Source organism: Oncorhynchus gorbuscha, linkage group LG15 (assembly GCF_021184085.1).
Source record: "Oncorhynchus gorbuscha isolate QuinsamMale2020 ecotype Even-year linkage group LG15, OgorEven_v1.0, whole genome shotgun sequence".
NCBI lineage: Eukaryota > Metazoa > Chordata > Actinopteri > Salmoniformes > Salmonidae > Oncorhynchus > Oncorhynchus gorbuscha.
The window spans coordinates 30,705,509-30,726,856 of NC_060187.1; the positions used below are offsets into that span (position 1 = coordinate 30,705,509).

At 41.9% G+C, this 21,348-nt stretch overlaps 1 protein-coding gene across 2 annotated transcripts in view; it reads right to left on the bottom strand.

The window, feature by feature from the left end:
* LOC123996922 (inactive N-acetylated-alpha-linked acidic dipeptidase-like protein 2) overlaps positions 1-21,348 on the bottom strand; it is a 294,216-nt gene that overhangs the window by 145,232 nt on the left and 127,636 nt on the right. For both annotated transcript variants that reach the window (XM_046300766.1, XM_046300765.1), the window contains exon 4: positions 20,558-20,677. In XM_046300766.1, the coding sequence (XP_046156722.1) occupies positions 20,558-20,677 (120 nt within the window). The remainder of the gene's footprint in view (positions 1-20,557; positions 20,678-21,348) is intronic.

Below are 21,348 nucleotides of genomic sequence, written 5' to 3' on the forward strand. Positions count from 1 at the left end.
CTGTCTACAGACATGTGTACATCGATACTTGTAGTAGCATACAAACAGACTGTAGTCCGCTACCAGGGAAATGTTAGCAGGGCAAACTCTATCTAGTTGCTGATGTAGAGTAGTATCCCTTTCTGCATGGATCTGGAAATGCTTGACTTGTGGGGGTAGAGAAATCAGTGACAGACATAATGTTTTAAAACCTTCTTGGCATTGTAATACCTGCTCACGAATCACAGAGGCCTCTGGCTAAATGGCAACAACCTCTAACACCTTGTGTGCTGAGAGAGAAAATGTTGTTAATTCTAGAGACCATCCATAGCCATTCTTTTTCATCTAGCACCTGTCCTTCAAGAGAAAGGAGCATGACATTTGACTTATACAAACAAACTCATCTGAAGAAAAGTGTGCATGCTAAGGACTTCCTGGTGAAAAGTGTATATGTTTCCTCAAAATAAACATTTAAATGAAATCATCATTGGGTTTACATCTACAATAAATTACAGAGCAATGGAGGGACTAATTAAAGAAAGATCAAGAGTAATATATTAAACAAATAAAGTGAACTGGATAGAATATAGTGAAAAATGATACCAAAAATAATTTACTGAAACTGGTTACAAATGACGGAGTCACCCATAATTCACCAGACAATATTTTGAAAGAGGAAGCAAAGTACTTTAAACATAAGTTTTAGTCTCCTCCATCTCTACTAACCTTAATCTCGACTAACTTCTACTAACTTTTTTTATTCTATTAATAATGTAAAATCAACAGCTGTACAAAAATATTACAGAGGAAGAACAGGGGCTCCCGAGTGGCGCAGCAGTCTAAGGCACTGCATCACAGTGCTTGAAACATCCCGGCAGAGACCCTGATTAAAATCTAGGCTGTATCACAACCAGCCATCATTGAGAGACCTATAGGGCAGTGCACAATTGGCCCAGCTTTGTCTGGATTTGGCTGGTGTAGGCCATCATTGTAAATAAGCATTTTGTAACTGCACATGGGGAGAAAGATCCTACTTTTTGGAGAAATGTCCTCTGGTCTGATGAAACAAAAATAGAACTTTGGCCATAATGACCATCGTTCTGTTTGTGAGGAAAAAGGGGGAGGCTTGCAAGCCGAAGAACACCATCCTAACCGTGAAGCATGGGGTGGCAGCATCATGTTGTGGGGGTGCTTTGCTGCAGGAGGGACTGGTGAACTTCACAAAATAGATGGCATCATCTAAGTCTGTACCCAAACAATTTGAGCTTCTACTTCTAAAAATTCACCTTTCCAGAAACAAGTCTCTTACTGTTGCCGCTTGCTATAGACCACCCTCTGCCCCCAGCTGTGCCCTCGATACCATATGTGAATTGATTGCCCCCCATCTATCTTCTGAGCTCGTGCTACCAGATGACCTAACCTGGGACATGCTTAACACCCCGGCCATCCTACATTCTAAGCTTGATGCCCTCAATCTCAAACAAATTATCAATGAACCCACCAGGTTTGGGTGGGTACAACCTCAAATCAGTAAACACGGGCACCCTCATAGATGTCATCCTAACTAACTCGCCCTCCAAATACACCTCTGCTGTTTTCAATCAAGATCTCAGTGATCACTGCCTCATTGCCTGCATCCGTAATAAGTCTGTGACCAAATGACCACCCCTCATCACTATCAAACGCTCCCTGAAACACTTCTGCGAGCAGGCCTTTTTAATCAACCTGGCCGGGGTATCCTGGAATGACATTGACCTCATCCCATCAGTAGATGATGCCTGGCTATTCTTTAAAAGTGCCTTCCTCAACATCCTAAATAAGCATGCCCCTCTCAAAAAATGTAGAACTAGGAATAGATATAGTCCTTGGTTCACTCCAGACCTGTCTGCCCTTGACCAGCACAAAACATCCTGTGGCGTTCTGCATTAGCATCTAATAGCACCCGTGATATGCAACTTTTCAGGGAAGTTAGGAACAAATATACACAGGCAGTTAGAAAAGCTAAGGCAAGCTTTTTCAAACAGAAATTAGCTTCCTGTAGTACTAACTCAAAAAAGTTCTGGGACACTGTAAAGTCCATGGAGAATAAGATAACCTCCTCCCAGCTGTCCACTGCTCTGAGGCTAGGAAACACTGTCACCACCGATAAATCCACTATAATTGAGAATTTCAATAAGCATTTCTCTACGGCTGGCCATGCCTTCCACATGGCTACCCCTACCCCGGTCAACTGCCCGGCACCCTCCACAGCAACCCACCCAAGCCCCCACTATTTCTCCTTTACCCAAATCCAGATAGCTGATGTTCTGAAAGAGCTGCAAAATCTGGACCCCTACAAATCAGCCAGGCTAGACAATCTGGATCCTCTCTTTCTAAAATTATCTGCCAAAATTGTTGCAACCCCTATTACTAGCCTGTTCAACCTCTCTTTCGAAACGTCTGAGATTCCCAAAGATTGGAAAGCTACCGCGGTCATCCCCCTCTTCAAAGGGGGCGACAATCAAGACCCAAACTGCTCCAGACCTATATCTATCCTACCCTTCTTTCTAAGGTCTTCGAAAGCCAAGTTAACAAACAGATTATTGACCATTTCGAATCCCACAATACCTTATCCGCTATGCAATCTGGTTTCAGAGCTGGTTATGGGTGCACCTCAGCCATGCTCAAGGTTCTAGACGACATCATAACTGCCATCGATAAGAGACATTACTGTGCAGCCGTATTCATCGACCTGGCCAAGGCTTTCGACTCTGTCAATCACAACATTCTTATTGGCAGACTCGACAGCCTTGGCTTCTCAAATGATTGCCTCGCCTGGTTTACCAACTACTTCTCTGATAGAGTTCAGTGTGTCAAATCGGAGGGCCTGTTTTCCGGACCTCTGACAGTCTCTATGGATGTGCCACAGGGTTCAATTCTTGGGCCGACTCTCTTTTCTTTATACAGTACATCAATGATCTTGCTCTTGCTGCTGGTGATTATCTGATCCACCTCTACGCATACGACACCATTCTGTATACTTCTGGCCCCTCCTTGGACACTGTGTTAACTAACCTCCAGACGAGCTTCAATGCCATACAACTCTCCTTCCGTGGCCTCCAAATGCTCTTAAACGCAAGTAAAACTAAACTAAACTCTCCTTCCAGACTCACATTAAGCATCTCCAATCCAAAATTGAATCTAGAATTGGCTTCCTATATCACAACAAAGCGTCCTTCACTCATGCTGCCAAACATACAATCGTAAAACTGACCATCCTACCGATCCTAGACTTCGGTGATGTCATCTATAAAATAGCCTCCAACACTCTACTCAACAAACTGGATTCAGTCTATCACAGTGCCATCCGTTTTGTCACCAAAGCCCCATACACTACCCACCATTGCGACCTGTACGCTCTCGTTGGTTGGCACTCGCTTCATACTCGTCGCCAAACCCATTGGCTACAGGTTATCTACAAGTAAATGCTAGGCAAAGCCCTGCCTTATCTCAGCTCACTGGTCTCTGAAGCTGGAGACTCACATCTCCCTCACTAGCTTTAAGCACCAGCTGTCAGAGCAGCTCACAGATCACTGCACCTGTAAATAGCCCATCTGTAAACAGCCCATCTATCTACTTACCTCATCCCCCATACTGGTATTTATTTATTTATTTTGCTCCTTTGCACCCCAGTATCTCAACCTGCACATTCATTTTCTGCCGATCTACCATTCCAGTGTTTAATTGCTATATTGCAATTACTTTGCCATCATAGCCTAATTATTTCCTTAATTTACCTAATTTGCACTCACTGTACCGTAATTTCTGGACTATAAGCCGCTACTTTATTCCCACGCTTTGAACCTCACGGTTTATACAATGACTCGGCTAATTTATGGATTTTTCCCGCTTTCACAAGATTCATGCCGCCAAAACACTGAGCACCGTCACATCATGTGACGTAAATCGAGCGCGCTCAAACTTGCCATCATTCTGATTACGGTAGTAATTTTGTCACCCTCGTCATGGCAAAGACACAGAGAAATGCATATGATGCAGCTTTCAAGTTGAAGGCGATCGATCTGGCTGTTGGAAAAGGAAATAGAGCTGCTGCACGGGAGCTTGGCCTTAATGAGTCGATGATAAGACGTTGGAAACAGCAGCGTGAGGAACTGACTCAGTGCAAAAAGACAACAAAAGCTTTCAGAGGGAAGAAAAGCAGATGGCCCAAAGTATTTGCAGCCACTTGACATCAGTGTAAATCGTGCATTTAAGGTGGTGCTCCGTGTTCAGTGGGAGGCTTGGATGACAAGTGGGGAGAAATCCTTCACCAAAACGGGCACCATGCGAAGAGCAACTTATGGTCAAGTCTGCCAGTGGGTCCTGACAGCGTGGAGCATTGTCAAAAAATCCACGGTTTCGAAAGGCTGGACTGCTGCGTGTTGAAGGGATAGCATGAGCTCAGCGGGGTATTTGCCTCCAGATGAAAGTGACGAGAGCGACAATGAAAACGATCCAACATCGGATGAAGAAATTCTGAGGCTATTCAACTCCGACACCGAAGGAGATGACTTCAGTGGTTTCAGTGCACAGGAGGAGGAAGATAGTGACCAATGACTTTCTTGGTAGGCTACGGTTTAATTTTTATTACAAGCCGTGTTTTGTTAAAGCCTATTTATTTTTATTACAAGCTGTGTTTCGTTAAAGCCTATTTATTTTTGTTACAAGCCGTGTTTCATTTAAAGGCTGTGTAAAGTTCATCTGTTTCAATGTACCGGTAGGCACTTGCGGCTTATAGACATGTGCGGCTTATTTATGTACAAAATACATATTTTTAAATAATTCAGTGGGTGCGGTTTATATTCAGGTGCGCTTAATAGTCCAGCAATTACTGTATATAGGCTTTATGTTTTCTTTTGTTCTACTGTATTATTGACTGTATGTTTTGTTTATTCCATGTGTAACTCCGTGTTGTTGGTCTTCCAAATTAACAATGACCCAAGCAGACTTCTAAAGTTGTGGCAACATGGCTTAAGGACAACAAAGTCAAGGTATTTGAGTCGCCGTCACAAAGCCTTGACCTCAAACCTATATAAAATGTTATGGGCAAAATTAAAAAAGCACGTGCGAGCAAGGAGGCCAACCAACCTGACTCAGTTACACCAGCTCTGTCAGGAGGAATGAGCCAAAATCCACCCAACTTATTGTGGGAAGCTTGTGGAAGGCTACCCAAAACATTTGCCCCAAGTTAAACAATTTAAAGGCATTGCTACTAATTGAGTGTATGTAAACTTCTGACCCACTTGGAATGTGATGAAAGAAAACTGAAATAAATAATTCTCTGTACTATTATTCTGACATTTCACTTTCTTAAAATAAAGTGGTGATCCTAACTGACCTAAGACAGGGAAATTTTACTTGGATTAAATGTCAGGAATTGTGAAAAACTGAGTTTAAATGTATTTGGCTAAGGTGTATGTAAACTTCAGACTCCAACTGTATGTATATATATATATATATATATATATAGTGGGGCAAAAAAAGTATTTAGTCAGCCACCAATTGTGCAAGTTCCCACACTTAAAAAGATGAGAGAGGGCTGTAATTTTCATCATGACACTTCAACTATGACAGACAAAATTATTTTAAAAATCCAGAAAATCACATTGTAGGATTTTTTATGAATTAATTTGCAAATTATGGTGGAAAATAAGTATTTGGTCACCTACAAACAAGCAAGATTTCTGGCTCTCACAGACCTGTAACTTCTTGTTTAAGAGGCTCCTCTGTCCTCCACTCGTTACCTGTATTAATGGCACCTGTTTGAACTTGTTATCAGTATAAAAGACACCTGTCCACAACCTCAAACAGTCACACTCCGAACTCCACTATGGCCAAGACCAAAGAGCTTTCAAAGGACACCAGAAACAAAATTGTAGACCTGCACCAGGCTGGGAAGACTGAATCTGCAATAGATACGCAGCTTGGTTTGAAGAAATCAACTGTGGGAGCAATTATTAGGAAATGGAAGACATACAAGACCACTGATAATATCCCTCGATCTGGGGCTCCACGCAAGATCTCACCCCGTGGGGTCAAAATGATCACAAGAACGGTGAGCAAAAATCCCAGAACCACACGGGGGGACCTAGTGAATGACCTGCAGAGAGCTGGGACCAAAGTAACAAAGCCTACCATCAGTAACACACTACGCCGCCAGGGACTCAAATCCTGCAGTGCCAGATGTGTCCCCCTGCTTAAACCAGTACATGTCCAGGCCCGTCTGAAGTTTGCTGGAGAGCATTTGGATGATCCAGAAGAAGATTGGGAGAATGTCATATGGTTAGATGAAACCAAAATATAACTTTTTGGTAAAAACTCAACTCGTCGGGTTTGGAGGACAATGAAGCCCCACTGTATATATATATATATTATATATAATATATGGGTGTGTGTATGTATGTATGTATGTATGTATGTATGTATGTATGTATGTATGTATGTATGTATGTATGTATGTATGTATGTATGTATGTATGTATGTATGTATGTATGTATGTATGTATGTATGTATGTATGTATGTATGTATGTATGTATGTATGTATGTATGTACAGTACTCAGCAAAAAAATAAACATCCCTTTTTCAGGACCCTGTCTTTCATGTAAACTTCCGACTTAAACTTTAAATGTAATATTTAAGTTTGTATTTTTTTATTAATTTGCAAAAATGTCTAAAAATCTGTTTTTGCTTTGTCATTATGGGGTATTGTGTGTAGATTGCTGCGGGAAAATAACAATTTAATCTGTTTTAGAATAAGGCTGTGACGTAACAAAATGTTGAGAAAGTCAAGGGGTATGAATACTTTCTGAATGCACGGTATATATTTACAACAAAATATATTAGGGATTGGAAATGATACAGATAATTAAATTAATGGAAGCTACAATCTATCTGCAATATTAACGCTGATCTACCCCCTAAAAAATGTTGTAATAATAATAAGTTACCAAGGATATCCCTTCACCATAAGAATGAGAAAGAAAGAAAACATATGCAAGTCTCCTTATGGTTGCATTAATAAGTATTAGAATGACTACATATGATCTCTTGATACTATTTCAACCTGTGAAGCATAATTTAACATACCTGAAAGCTGTGCACTTTGTCTGTAATTGCTCTCATTGGCACAAATTGAGTGCGAACTCTAAACCCAGACTGTCTCATTGAAATGCTAAATCAGGCTACTTTAATGCAGCACTCTGCATTACTTTGCAATGTGAACATTAGTTCTCCCTCTCCATCATTCACCAGAACCACAAATGAACAGACATCGACATCTATTAGTCCATGTACATGTACCTAATATAGATAGAAAGGACCACTTCTATTATATCTGCCATTTACTCTCACTGTTTAAGAATGGCATTGGGAGGAAAGGACCGTAAAGTCAAGCACGGAACCTTCACACATTTCTCAGTCCATGAGGGCATTGGACATAAATGCATATAACCCTTGCCATGCAACGTGCCAATTCCACCTGATACTGCAGGCTTCACAATCTAATCACATCTCTGGTGTTGGGTGTTCGAAGACAAGCATCCTACATGTTCAATCATTTAGAGCTCAATGTCTGGGGCTAATGAGAGAGAAGCTGCCAATGAATGGTAATCACAGCCTGGAAGTGAGGCTTAGATACAGTGGGGTCCATAAATCAGTGGCACCTTTGATAAAGATGAGCAAAAAAATACTGTGTAAAAATAAATCACACAAATCCTGAGCTATATTGTATGATACATTTTTTGGGGGAAACTATATTATTTTATTCTAATAATACCATTTCTCAGAGAAAGAGATTTTGTTTAACAAGTCATAACAAAATCTCAAAAAGATAGGGGTCAAAATTATTGCCACCCCTGTTTAGGGCTAAGCCACCTTTTTTCTCCACTTCCTGTCTGAATGACGTGCCCAAAGTAAACTGCCTGTAGCTCAGGCCCTGAAGCCAGGATATGCATATAATTGTTACCATTGGAAAGAAAACACTTTGAAGTGTGTAGAAATGTTAAAAATAATGTAGGAGAATATAACACAATAGATATGGTAGGAGAAAATCCAAAGAAACACCAACCAGATACATTTTGTTTTGAGAGACCATCCTCTTAGAAATGCAAGAGAAAGGTCATATTGAGAATTAGCTCCCTGGATGCATTTCCTATGGCTTCCACAGGGTGTCAGCAGTCTATGGTCAAGGTTTCAGGCTTGTAACTTCAAAAACAAATAAGAAATATCAGTATTAGCACACCATGAAGACATTACGCACCTGCTAAATCGGTTTCCTATTGAACATACTTCTTTCTGCAATAAATAATAGTTTAGGGTATCTGAGGAGTAAATAGAAACAGATTTGACTTGTTGAAACAAAGTTTCGGGGTAGATTTTCGGATTCGTTTCTCTGCAAGTTGAACGAGAGGATTACTCAAATCGGTGGCGCCAACTAAACAGACTTTACCATGTTTACCATGTTGATTCAACATCAAAACACAGATTTATTTTGTTGAAATGACGTGGAAAAAAAGTTGAATCAATCAGTTTTTACCCAGTGGGCTCACCTTGCGAGGATAACAACAGTGAGTCTTTTTCTTTTTATGAGATTGCAGAACACGTTGGGAGGGATCTTAGACCATTTCTCCATACAGAATATTTCCAGATCCTTGATATTATTCATCTGTGCTTATGGACTTTCTTCTTCAATTCAAACCACAGGTTTTCAATCATTTTGACCCATATCTTTAAAAATCTATGTTTTACTATGTTTTACTAGTTGGCCAATCAGCAGATGAAGCAATAACAAAAAACAATCCACCACTGTTTACGAAACAACCCACCATTGTTTACGGTAAAAAGCTGAGGGATGTGGTTGGAGAAATGTAATCACTCTCAAATTCATTGACACAGCTATAGATGCAAGGACTTACCATCCATGATACCAAAATTATAGTTTTAACAATATTTTGGCCTATAGAGTGTTTGTTTACATTTACTTTGTTTACAAACATTGAAGTAAAACAAGTTTATATGTTGGGTTCTGATATAATTTGTAATTTTGATTTAACCTTTATTTAACTCGGCGACTCAGTTAAAGAACCAATGCTTAATTATGACGACCTACACCGGCCAAACCTGGGCAACGCTGGGCCAATTGTGCGCCGCCCTATGGGACTCCCAATCACGGACAGTTGTGATACAGTGCAGTGTCCAATTAACAGTAGCTATTACAGTGAAACAAATACCAGAGATAAAATGTAGCATAGTTTTGTTTGATAAAATCAATTTTTATGTTCAAATGTAGGAACTGGGGTCTACAGTTTGACCCTTCTGCTGTCTCTGGCTCAACACCCACCCCATCTGGTTATCTAGATGTGTGAAAGTTAGTGTATAAGCTAATGATCCATCATGTATGACATTCCTGGGAGTGTGTGAACTTACATTTTTTATTACCATAGCATTTGTGTATGTTTTCTTTAGTTATGTACTTGAAAATGAATCAATTGACCAATTCAGCACATTTGGGCAAACTCATGGCAGACTTACTCATGTTTTTTGGTTTGTTTTATCTTTTACCAGATCTAATGTGTTATATTCTCCTACATTAATTTCACATTTCCACAAACTTCTAAGGATTCCTTTCAAATGGTATCAAGAATATGCATATCCTTGCTTTAGGTCCTGTGCTACAGGCAGTTAGATTTGGGTATGTCAGGTGAAAATTGAAAAAAAGTGTACAATCCTTAAGAGATAATTAAGCTACTGTAAGCTCATGAGCCATTTATAAGTTATTCTTCAAGAATCAGTGGGTACACATATCATTAATTGGTAAGTCTAAATATAGATAAATAGATGTAGAAACTGCTGATTGCCCCTTTAAACAACATAATTTTTCACAAGGCAGTTGTTTTAGTATGAAATAATATAAATATTTTTTAATTGAGTATTCAATATATCTCAGTATTTGTATTATTTCATACAGTCCTTTTTGCTAATCTTTATCAAGGGTGCCAATAATTATGGACCCGACTGTATATCTGACCCTTACATGACAAGGGAAAAGGCTGGTGGAGAGAGATATCAATGGGGCTTCCCATCTGTGTCATCTACCATAGTGCATGATCAGCTTGATAAGGACTCTTTAGTGTTTATTAAAAACATCTAAACATTGTAGATTGTTATGTTGCGTTATGATTATCCAATAGGGTGAGTATAGAATAGAACCTTATGGCGTATGAGCGGGCAGTCACTTTAAAAATCTATTATCCTTCCCTAGCAAATGATGTCTTGTGTTGTGTGTGTCATTAGAATTCAAACAAGATGTTAAATGATCCAAACATCAATATAATTTTGCCTGTTAACTTGCTTTTGTCAGAAAGGAGGCTTGACACTGCATTAACTACTATACCTCTCACAGGCTCTGTAGTATGATCAAAGTGCATACAGTATCTGTACATTTTGCACCTGTCCAATGCTATCCCATCCACCACACCATATTGTATATAACAGTCCTCCCACAGATGTAGGATCTTAAATTTGACCTACAGTCAGTGGCCAGTGTATTAGGTACACCACCCCATTCATGAAAATGGTTGGCTCCTACAGACAGTGAGTCACGTGGCCATGGCTTGCTATATAAAGCAGGCAGACAGGCATTGAGGCATTCAGTTACTGTATGATTGATCGTTGGAATGGGCAAAACAAGTGACCGAAGCAACCTCGAGCATAGTTTTGACCGTCAGTGCCAGGCGTGCCGGTTCCAGTATCTCAGAGACGGCCGGCCTCCTTGGCTTTTCACACACCACATTGTCTAGGGTTTACAGAGAATAGTGTGACAAAAAAAAACATCCAGTCAGCGGCAGTCCTCTGTGCAAAAACAGCTAGTTGATGAGGCAGGTCGAAGGAGAATGGCATGAATCGTTCAGGCTAACAGGCGTGCCACAAACAATCAAATAACGGCGCAGTACAACAGTGGTGTGCAGAACGGCATCTCGGAACGCACAACTCGTCGGTCCTTGGTCACAGATGCGGAGTCAATCACCACCTTCCGGAGACACCTGAAACCCCACCTCTTTAAGGAATACCTAGGATAGGTTAAGTAATCCCTCTCACCCCACCCCCCCCCCTAAGTTTTAGATGCACTATTGTTAAGTGACTGTCCCACTGGATGTCATAAGGTGAATGCACCAATTTGTAAGTCGCTCTGGATAAGAGCGTCTGCTAAATGACTTAAATGTAATGTAAATGTAGATGGGCTATTGCAGCAGATGACCACACCGGGTTCCGCTCCTATCAGCTAAAAACAAGAAGAAGTGGCTCCAGTGGATCACCAACACTGGACAATTGAGGAGTAGAAAAACATTGCCTGGTTCAACGAATCCCGGTTCCTGTTGTGTCATGCTGGTGGCAGAGTCAAGATTTGGCATAAGCAGCATGAGTCCCCAAAGAATTCTGACTGTTCAGGAAGCAAAGGGTGGTTCGACCCGGTACCAGATGGGTGTAGCTAATAAACTGGCCACTGAGTGTATATTGTCACAACAAAATAATCCTGCCACAAAATTACTTTAACATTTAATCCATAATGTTGCTTGATAGGTGGTTAGGCTATTAGCTGGCCAAAAGTAGGACACATAAAAAGTGCAATACTGTATCTGTGTTTTAGTGTGGGGTTTCAGTGGATTTATGTAAATCACAAAGCTGCTCAGCATTTCCTGTAGTGTAGGACAATTCTAAGCAACAAAAGAGTGATCAAATTAAGATCCTACATCTATAGTGGATAACACGTGAATGGGATACTGATCAGGAAGCTTTTAGCTCAGAATCTCAGGATTATTACACCTCTGATGAATAAATAACGCTTTATAAATGGCAAGGTAGAAGCCAGACTATTTTCCAGTAAATAAAAGTACAATTACTGTGGCGTAAACAACATTTTTACCTATAATGAAATATGATACATTTTTCAATCAGGCTGTAAGTGGTGTATGAAAGTCAGCAATAACACCAAATAGAACTTGATTTTGAGAAGATAGCACTGCAAGAATTGCTGCAAGTACATGATGAAGTGGAACATTTTTAAGCCGTTGTTATAAAATACTGTGCGAACATAAGTGAATACACTAGTAAAACAATTGAACATAGAGTACATTTCTAATATTTCCTGTTGAGTTTTATGCTATCATGTTGTACTCTACTGTTAAAACTGATCCTCATGGACTGAATGTGCACAAGTGGAGGCTGCTGAGGGGAGGATGGCTGATAATAATGGCTGGAATGGAGTCAATGGAATTGTATCAACCACTAGGAACCCACGTGTTTGATACCATTTCATTGACTCCATTCCAGCCATTTTTATGAGCCGTCCTCCCCTCAGCAGCATCCACTGGTGTGCACTCACTGTTAAAGATCAATATTCCTTCCCAAACAAATTATGCCAAAGTGTTGTGTGTATCATTAGAGTTTAAACAAGATGTTAAATGATGCAAAGGTCGATATTATGTGCTGTTCAGTCAGAGACTGGAAGTGGCATTTACCTGATTTTGTGCTGCTTTTATATTGTCAGGGAACTCTCGAATGGCGGTCTACATGCAGTGCATTCAGAAAGTATTCAGACACCTGGACTTTATCCACATTTTGTTAGGTTATTCTACAATGTATTAAATTGTTTTTGTCTCAAAAGCAATCAACACACAATACCCCATAATGACAAAGCAGAAACAGGTTTTCAGAAATGTTTGCTAACTTTGTCGAAGCACCTTTGGAAGGGATTACAGCCTTGAGTCTTCTTGGATATAATGCTACAAACTTGGCACACCTGTATTTGGGGAGTTTCTCCTATTCTTCTCTGCAGATCCTTTCAAGCTCTGTCAGGTTGGATGGGGAGCATTGCTGCACAGTTATTTTTTAGGTCTCTCCAGAGATGTTCAATCAGGTTCAAGTCTGGGCTCTCAAGGACCTTCAGAGACATATCCCGAAGCCACTCCTGCGTTGTCTTGGCTGTGTTCTTAGGTTCGTTGTCCTGTTAGAAGGTGAACATTCGCCCCAGTCTGAGGTCATGAGTGCTCTGGAGCAGGTTTTCATCAAGGATCTCTCTGTTTATTTATGATTTTATTTCACCTTTATTTAACCAGGTAGGCTAATTGAGAACAGGTTCTCATTTGCAACTGCGACCTGGCCAAGATAAAGCATAGCAGTGTGAACAGACAACTCTGCGTTCATCTTTCCCTCGATCCTGACGAGTCTCCCAGTCCCTACAGCAAAAAAACATCCCCACATCATGATGCTGCCACAACCATGCTTCACTGTATGGATGGTGCCAGGTTTCCTACAGATGTGACACTTGGCATTCAGGCCAAAGAGTTCAATCTTGGTTTCATCAGACCAAAGAATCTTGTTTCTCATGGTCTGAGAGTCCTTTAGGTGCCTTTTGACAAACCAAGTGGACTGTCATGTGCCTTTTACTGAGGAGTGGCTTCCGTCTGGCCACTCATAAAGGCCTGATTGGTGGAGTGCTCCAGATGCCTATCCTTCTGGAAGGTTCTCCCATCTCAACAGAGGAACTCTGGAGCTCTGTCAGAGTGCTAGCACTGCTAAAGCTAACTCTCTCTCCTCTGCTCTCATCCTTCTAAATCTATCGGCTGCCTTCGATACTGTGAACCATCAGATCCTCCTCTCCACCCTCTCCGAGTTGGGCATCTCCGGCGCGGCCCACGCTTGGATTGCGTCCTACCTGACAGGTCGCTCCTACCAGGTGGCGTGGCGAGAATCTGTCTCCTCACCACGCGCTCTCACCACTGGTGTCCCCCAGGGCTCTGTTCTAGGCCCTCTCCTATTCTCGCTATACACCAAGTCACTTGGCTCTGTCATAACCTCACATGGTCTCTCCTATCATTGCTATGCAGACGACACACAACTAATCTTCTCCTTTCCCCCTTCTGATGACCAGGTGGCAAATCGCATCTCTGCATGTCTGGCAGACATATCAGTGTGGATGACGGATCACCACCTCAAGCTGAACCTCGGCAAGACGGAGCTGCTCTTCCTCCCGGGGAAGGACTGCCCGTTCCATGATCTCGCCATCACGGTTGACAACTCCATTGTGTCCTCCTCCCAGAGTGCTAAGAACCTTGGTGTGATCCTGGACAACACCCTGTCGTTCTCAACCAACATCAAGGCGGTGGCCAGTTCCTGTAGGTTCATGCTCTACAACATCCGCAGAGTACGACCCTGCCTCACACAGGAAGCGGCGCAGGTCCTAATCCAGGCACTTGTCATCTCCCGTCTGGATTACTGCAACTCGCTGTTGGCTGGGCTCCCTGCCTGTGCCATTAAACCCCTTCAACTCATCCAGAACGCCGCAGCCCGTCTGGTGTTCAACCTTCCCAAGTTCTCTCACGTCACCCCGCTCCTCCGTTCTCTCCACTGGCTTCCAGTTGAAGCTCGCATCCGCTACAAGACCATGGTGCTTGCCTACGGAGCTGTGAGGGGAACCGCAACTCAGTACCTCCAGGCTCTGATCAGGCCCTACACCCAAACAAGGGCACTGCGTTCATCCACCTCTGGCCTGCTCGCCTCCCTACCACTGAGGAAGTACAGCTCCCGCTCAGCCCAGTCAAAACTGTTCGCTGCTCTGGCCCCCCAATGGTGGAACAAACTCCCTCACGACGCCAGGACAGCGGAGTCAATCACCACCTTCCGGAGACACCTGAAACCCCACCTCTTTAAGGAATACCTAGGATAGGATAAGTATACCCCCCCCCCCTTTAAGATTTAGATGCACTATTGTAAAGTGACTGTTCCACTGGATGTCATAAGGTGAATGCACCAATTTGTAAGTCGCTCTTGATAAGAGCGTCTGCTAAATGACTTAAATGTAATGTAAAGTTCTTGGTCATCTCCCTGACCAAGGCACTTCGTCCCCAATTGCTCAGTTTGGCCAGGCGGCCAGCTCTAGGAAGTCTTGGTGGTTCTAAGCTTTTTCCGTGTAAGAATAATGGAGGCCAGTGTGTTCTTGGGGACCTTCAATGTTGTAGAAATCTTTGGTACCCTTCCCCAGGTGTGTGTCTCAACACAATCCTGTCTCAGAGCACTACAAACAATTCCTTCAATCTCATGCTTTGGTTTTTGCTCTGACATGCACTGTCAACTGTGGGACCTTATATAGACAGGTGTGTGCCTTTCCAAATCATGTCCAATCAATTGAATTTGCCACAGATGGAGTCCAATCAAGTTGTAGAAACATCTCATGGATGATCAATGGAAACAGAATGCACCTGAGCTCAATTTCGAGTCTTATATCAAAGGGTCTGAATACTTATGTAAATAAGTTATTTCCATTTTTATATATACATGTGTGTAGAAAACTATAAATAAATTACATTGCCATAGCTTCCTGAAATTAGATGTACATAATATCCACTATACTGTGTATATCACAAAGGCAACAGTCCTAGCTCACAGTTAGAGGATAACACAATGAGTGGCTAGGTACTGATCAGGAAGCTATTAGCCCAGCCACAGCATCTCAGATTGAAAACACCTCAAATAAGTCAAACTAGCTACATTTTCAGATATTATACATTTCTAATTTTGACATATAGTATTTTAATTTCAAGTTAAAGTGAACTGTTAGCTAGCCAGCTAACGTTAGCTGGCCGGCCGGCCCGCTAGCGAGCGTTATGTGTATGATCTTATTATTCGAATCTCAGAGCCATTTGCTTTGCTTGTAATAGCCTAATGTTATCTAGCTAACATTGAACCTGGTTGGTTAGGTACCTGCAGATTTATGCAGGGTACTAACGTCCTGAGTTGTGATTATGGTTCATTGTTTAGCAAGCTAGCTAGCTACATGTCTTAGCAAAAGACTCCGCTATGCAAGTGTCCACTTTAATAGAATATCACTGCGACAACAGTTAGCCAGTTAGCTTGGGTGCTTGACTGCTGTTGTTAGGACAGAATGCTTGGCTCAACCCATAAAGAGATTGGTGGAGCTAAAGCTTAAGAGGGTGTGAACGATGCTGAATGGGTGTAGACAAAGAAGAGCTCTCCAGTAGGTAACAAAACAATTCAAAGTCCATTTTCTCAAAAGTGAGGTTACAAGTTTGTCAACTTTCAAAGCAGAATGACTTTCTCATTGTTCCTCAAATACAGTATATGATATATCATTTTGTAGCTCTGTGTCTCTGCTTTTATCCAATGTAAAAAACACAATTTCAGATTTTGCTACATAAGACCGAATCAAGGCGGTTGGTCACATTTATCAATGAGGTTGTAACTAGTCTGTGAAAATCAATAACGACACCAACATGTGTGATGTTTTGAGTGGAGAGCACCAAAAATTGGGGGCATGTTAGGTAAACAAAGATACAGCACTCTAAATGATGTTGCATCTGGAGAAAAACAGATGAAATCAAGGTTCTCGATGCAAATGGGCTGCTCAGAGAGGCGAAAAGGGTAAACACTTTCACAGTGCTGGATATGATGAGATGCTTATTCTTAATCTCCTAGTAACACCCAAACATTAAACAAAGCAGACACAGTTCATTTTGGTTGATTACAGAGCAATGAGATTGTGAGAATATCCTCCAAATGCATCAGTAAACTAAGCGCTCAAATTTAAGGTCACAATGTGGACCCCATTTACCGATCCTGCTACTTTTCTCTCAAAATAGTCCATTGTGCAAAGTAAATATTGTGGCATTTGTTTTCCAGACGGAATACCACAACAACAATAACAAGGTAACACAGAACAAACAGGCTACCATCAGTCCTGAAACAAGGTAACTCAAGTGATTAAAAAAATATGCAGTACGTTTATGGTTCATCTTTTTTTAAAGAGTAAAAACATTTAATAAAACGGACCTGCTGGTGCAATAAATATTGTACTTAAAGCTACAATTGATCACTAGGCTACTTTCTCTGAATTCAAAGCATTGTCAAAAATAAAACATACAAAAAGGAAACCTTCCATTGCATTAATCGTAATGAATAATGTGTCATTATCAGTAAACCATCAACCTGACATTGGACTGACATTGGACTGACATTGGACTGACATTGGACTGACATTGGCATGGCTCGGTTATTGGATGTGGTTCAACTCTATTCACAGTCTCTTTGAGAATTCCTACATGTCCGTGGAGCAGTCAAATACTAAACATCCATCTTAGGTAAAAATAGAGAGATACAAATTATCATTGTAATAGATGAAAGACACTGAGACACAAATAAAACACAGAACTCTCTGTCAAAACACCTGAAAACCAGCCCCGTCACGGACCAGGATGTCTTGCTCCCAGGCAGACGAAATAACTTTTTTGCCCGCTTTGAGGACAATACAGTGCCAATGACACGGCCTGCAACCGAAACTTGCGGCCTCTCCTTCACTGCAGCCGAGGTGAGTAAAACATTTAAACGTGTTAACCCTCGCAAGGCTGCAGGCCCAGACAGCATCCCCAGCCGCGCCCTCAGAGCATGCGCAGACCAGCTGGCTGGTGTGTTTACGGACATATTCAATCAATCCCTATCCCAGTCTGCTGTTCCCACATGCTTCAAAAGGGCCACCATTGTTCCTGTTCCCAAGAATGCTAAGGTAACTGAGCTAAACGAATACCGCCCCGTAGCACTCACTTCCGTCATCATGAAGTTCTTTGAGAGACTAGTCAAGGACCATATCACCTCCACCCTACCTGACACCCTAGACCCACTCCAATTTGCATACCGCCCAAGTAGGTCGACAGACAATGCAATCTCAACCACACTGCACACTGCCCTAACCCATCTGGACAAGAGGAATACCTATGTGAGACTACAGCTCGGCATTTAAAACCATAGTACCCTCCAAGCTCGGCATCAAGCTCGAGACCCTGGGTCTCGACCCCGCCCTGTGCAACTGGGTGCTGGACTTCCTGACGGGCTGCCTCCAGGTGGTGAGGGTAGGCAACAACATCTCCACCCCGCTGATCCTCAACACTGGGGCCCCACAAGGGTGCATTCTGAGCCCTCTCCTGTACTCCCTGTTCACCCACGACTGCGTGGCCACGCACGCCTCCAACTCAATCATCAAGTTTGCGGACGACACAACAGTGGTAGGCTTGATTACCAACAACGACGAGACGGCCTACAGGGAGGAGGTGAGGGCCCTCGGAGTGTGGTGTCAGGAAAATAACCTCACACTCAACGTCAACAAAACTAAGGAGATGATTGTGGAATTCAGGAAACAGCAGAGGGAACACCCCCCTATCCACATCGATGGAACAGTAGTGGAGAGGGTAGCAAGTTTTAAGTTCCTCAGGCATACACATCACAGACAAACTGAATTGGTCCACCCGCACAGACAGCATCGTGAAGAAGGCGCAGCAGCACTCAGGAGGCTGAAGAAATTCGGCTTGTCACCAAAAGCACTCACAAACTTCTACAGATGCACAATCGAGAGCATCCTGGCGGGCTGTATCACCGCCTGGTATGGCAACTGCTCCGCCCACAACCGTAAGGCTCTCCAGAGGGTAGTGAGGTCTGCACAATGTATCACCAGGGGGCAAACTACCTGCCCTCCAGGACACCTACACCACCCGATGTTACAGGAAGGCCATAAAGATCATCAAGGACAACAACCACCTGAGCCACTGCCTGTTCACCCCGCTATCATCCAGAAGGCGAGGTCAGTACAGGTGCATCAAAGCTGGGACCGAGAGACTGAAAAAAAGAATTCTATCTCAAGGCCATCAGACTGTTACACAGCCACCACTAACATTGAGTGGCTGCTGCCAACACACTGACTCAACTCCAGCCACTTTAATAATGGGAATTGATGGGAAATGATGTAAAATATATCACTAGCCACTTTAAACAATGCTACCTAATATAATGTTTACATACCCTACATTATTCATCTCATATGTATACATATATACTGTACTCTATATCACCTACTGCATCTTTATGTAATACATGTATCACTAGCCACTTTAACTATGCCACTTTGTTTACATACTCATCTCATATGTATATACTGTACTCGATACCATCTACTGTATCTTGCCTATGCCGTTCTGTACCATCACTCATTCATATATCTTTATGTGCATATTCTTTATCCCCTTACACTTGTGTGTATAAGACAGTAGTTTTGGAATTGTTAGTTAGATTACTTGTTGGTTATTACTGCATTGTCGGAACTAGAAGCACAAGCATTTCGCTACACTCGCATTAACATCTGCTAACTATGTGTATGTGTGACAAATACAATTTGATTTGATTTGATTTGCGGCAGTACTGTTTGAATGACCAACCAGTGACATGGGTAGATAGATGAAAGAATGTTGATAATACTCAGTTTTGATCTGAAGTCTAAACACACCTTTTCACTTAATTATCCATTATAATTAGTGTGATTGTACGTGAGCTCCCAGCCTGTATTTCCTCCCAATCAAAGGAACTGCACTAGTGCAATCAACATTAATGAGTCATTGAGTTGTGGACAAGAGATGAAAAGGTAACTGGTCTGTTTTAGTTTAGTTTTTGTCACGTGACTAGGGTGGGCATTCTATTTTCCTTTTTCTATGTTTTTGTATTTCTTTGTTTTTGGCCAGGTATGGTTCTCAATCAGGGACAGCTGTCTATCGTTGTCTCTGATTGAGAACCATACTAAGGTAGCTCTTGCCCACATGGGTTTTGTGGGTAGTTGCTTTCTGTTTTGTACCTGACGGAGCTGTTTCGGTTGTTCTTTTTAAAAAACTTTTGTATTTAGTGTTCAGTTCTATTTAATAAATGAAGAACACGCGCTGCGCTTTGGTCCTCACCTTCTTCCACCAACGGCCGTTACAGTTTTTAGTTTAGTTGTTTTTTGGTGGGAGGGACTACATGATCACAGTATTTGAATATTTTGCAAGTATACTGTACACACACACTCACATACACATATAGACATGTGGTTAGCATGTACTGTAGTAAGACAGAGATGCAAAATTAACAACAGTTAAGCTTCTGTACCCCACAGTCAGCAGTTCTTCAGAAGTCACCTTCACAGATTAAACAGGCTTCATCACAAAGGGCTCAGGAACATTAATCTACATTTGGTCTATTTAAAAGTAATAAGCCATAATGATGCACACAAACTAGTTAGTACCAGTCATTCCATTCTAGCCAATTTAATGCATTTTACATGATTGAATATGACTTTAGGTTTAATTACATTTGCTTTAACTGTTTGGTATATTTGAATGTTTTTTTTGTGGAGTAGAGTGCCGTTTTCGAGCAAACATCCTATGAGATGCTATATTACTATCCTTTTGCTCAGACCACTGACATCTATCCAGGCTACCCAACCACATCGCTCCAGCCAAGCGCCATGCCTACTATCATTTCTTCTCCACGCAGTGATAGATAAAGCAGGGGCATTAAATTCAGTATGAGTCGTCAGGCTAACTGACATCACCCTGGGGGTCAACACAACACATAGCAACCAGCCTGACTCTGAATGTTACACCCTGTATCTTAAATTGTTAGATATTGATCGAAAATTAAATTTGATGGACGCCCAACCTTTGATTCTTACCTTGTAAAGTAAAGGTGCTTGTCCCAGTTTTAATAGTGCAATCTGGTTAGTGACATTCATTGTAGATCTGGCTCTTCTCATGTCCTCCAAACCTCCATACTGCACATCCACTACTACCGCCTTAAATGGAGAAAGGAGAAAATAAATATCAGACTACTTTTAAACCATTGGTACAAAAGGCAAAAATGATGAATGGCAACTGAATCGGAAATAATAAGTGCAAACATTTTGCAAATGGCATCCACAATCACACCTGTGGCGGGGTTTGGAAGGCACAATAATGACTAATGAACGTCTGTCTGTGTGCTGGAGGAGCCAGACTGAAAGTTAAAGAAAAGTTGTGGAGTTGAGCGAGGAGTCACAGCAGCGATGCTATTTCTGAGTGGGACTCTCCTGCTGCATTACCTGGGCCCAATTCATTTTTCATGTGGCCTGGGGGCAAATGAAATGCGATGCCGGTAAGCAGAGTACATCTCGTTTGCATGAGGAGAACAGGGGAGTGGGAGATTTATCATCCTTGTCAGCATTTGCATCATAAAAGCGCTCCGTTAAACTCCACGGAACAGAAACCAAATTGAAATACAGAGAGATTTCTAGTCTGACTGAGATTCTCTTTTTTCTTTCCAGAGGTAATGAAATTAACAATGTTGCTTGCCGCACTGAGCGTATTTCTTCTGTACACCAGATGAATTCTTCCCCGTTCACTATTCATCTGGCCTATGTGGTGGATGAGGGAGGCAATGTTTGTTTTTCCATCAGCCTGATTGAAAGTAGAAAAAATCCCCCAATAA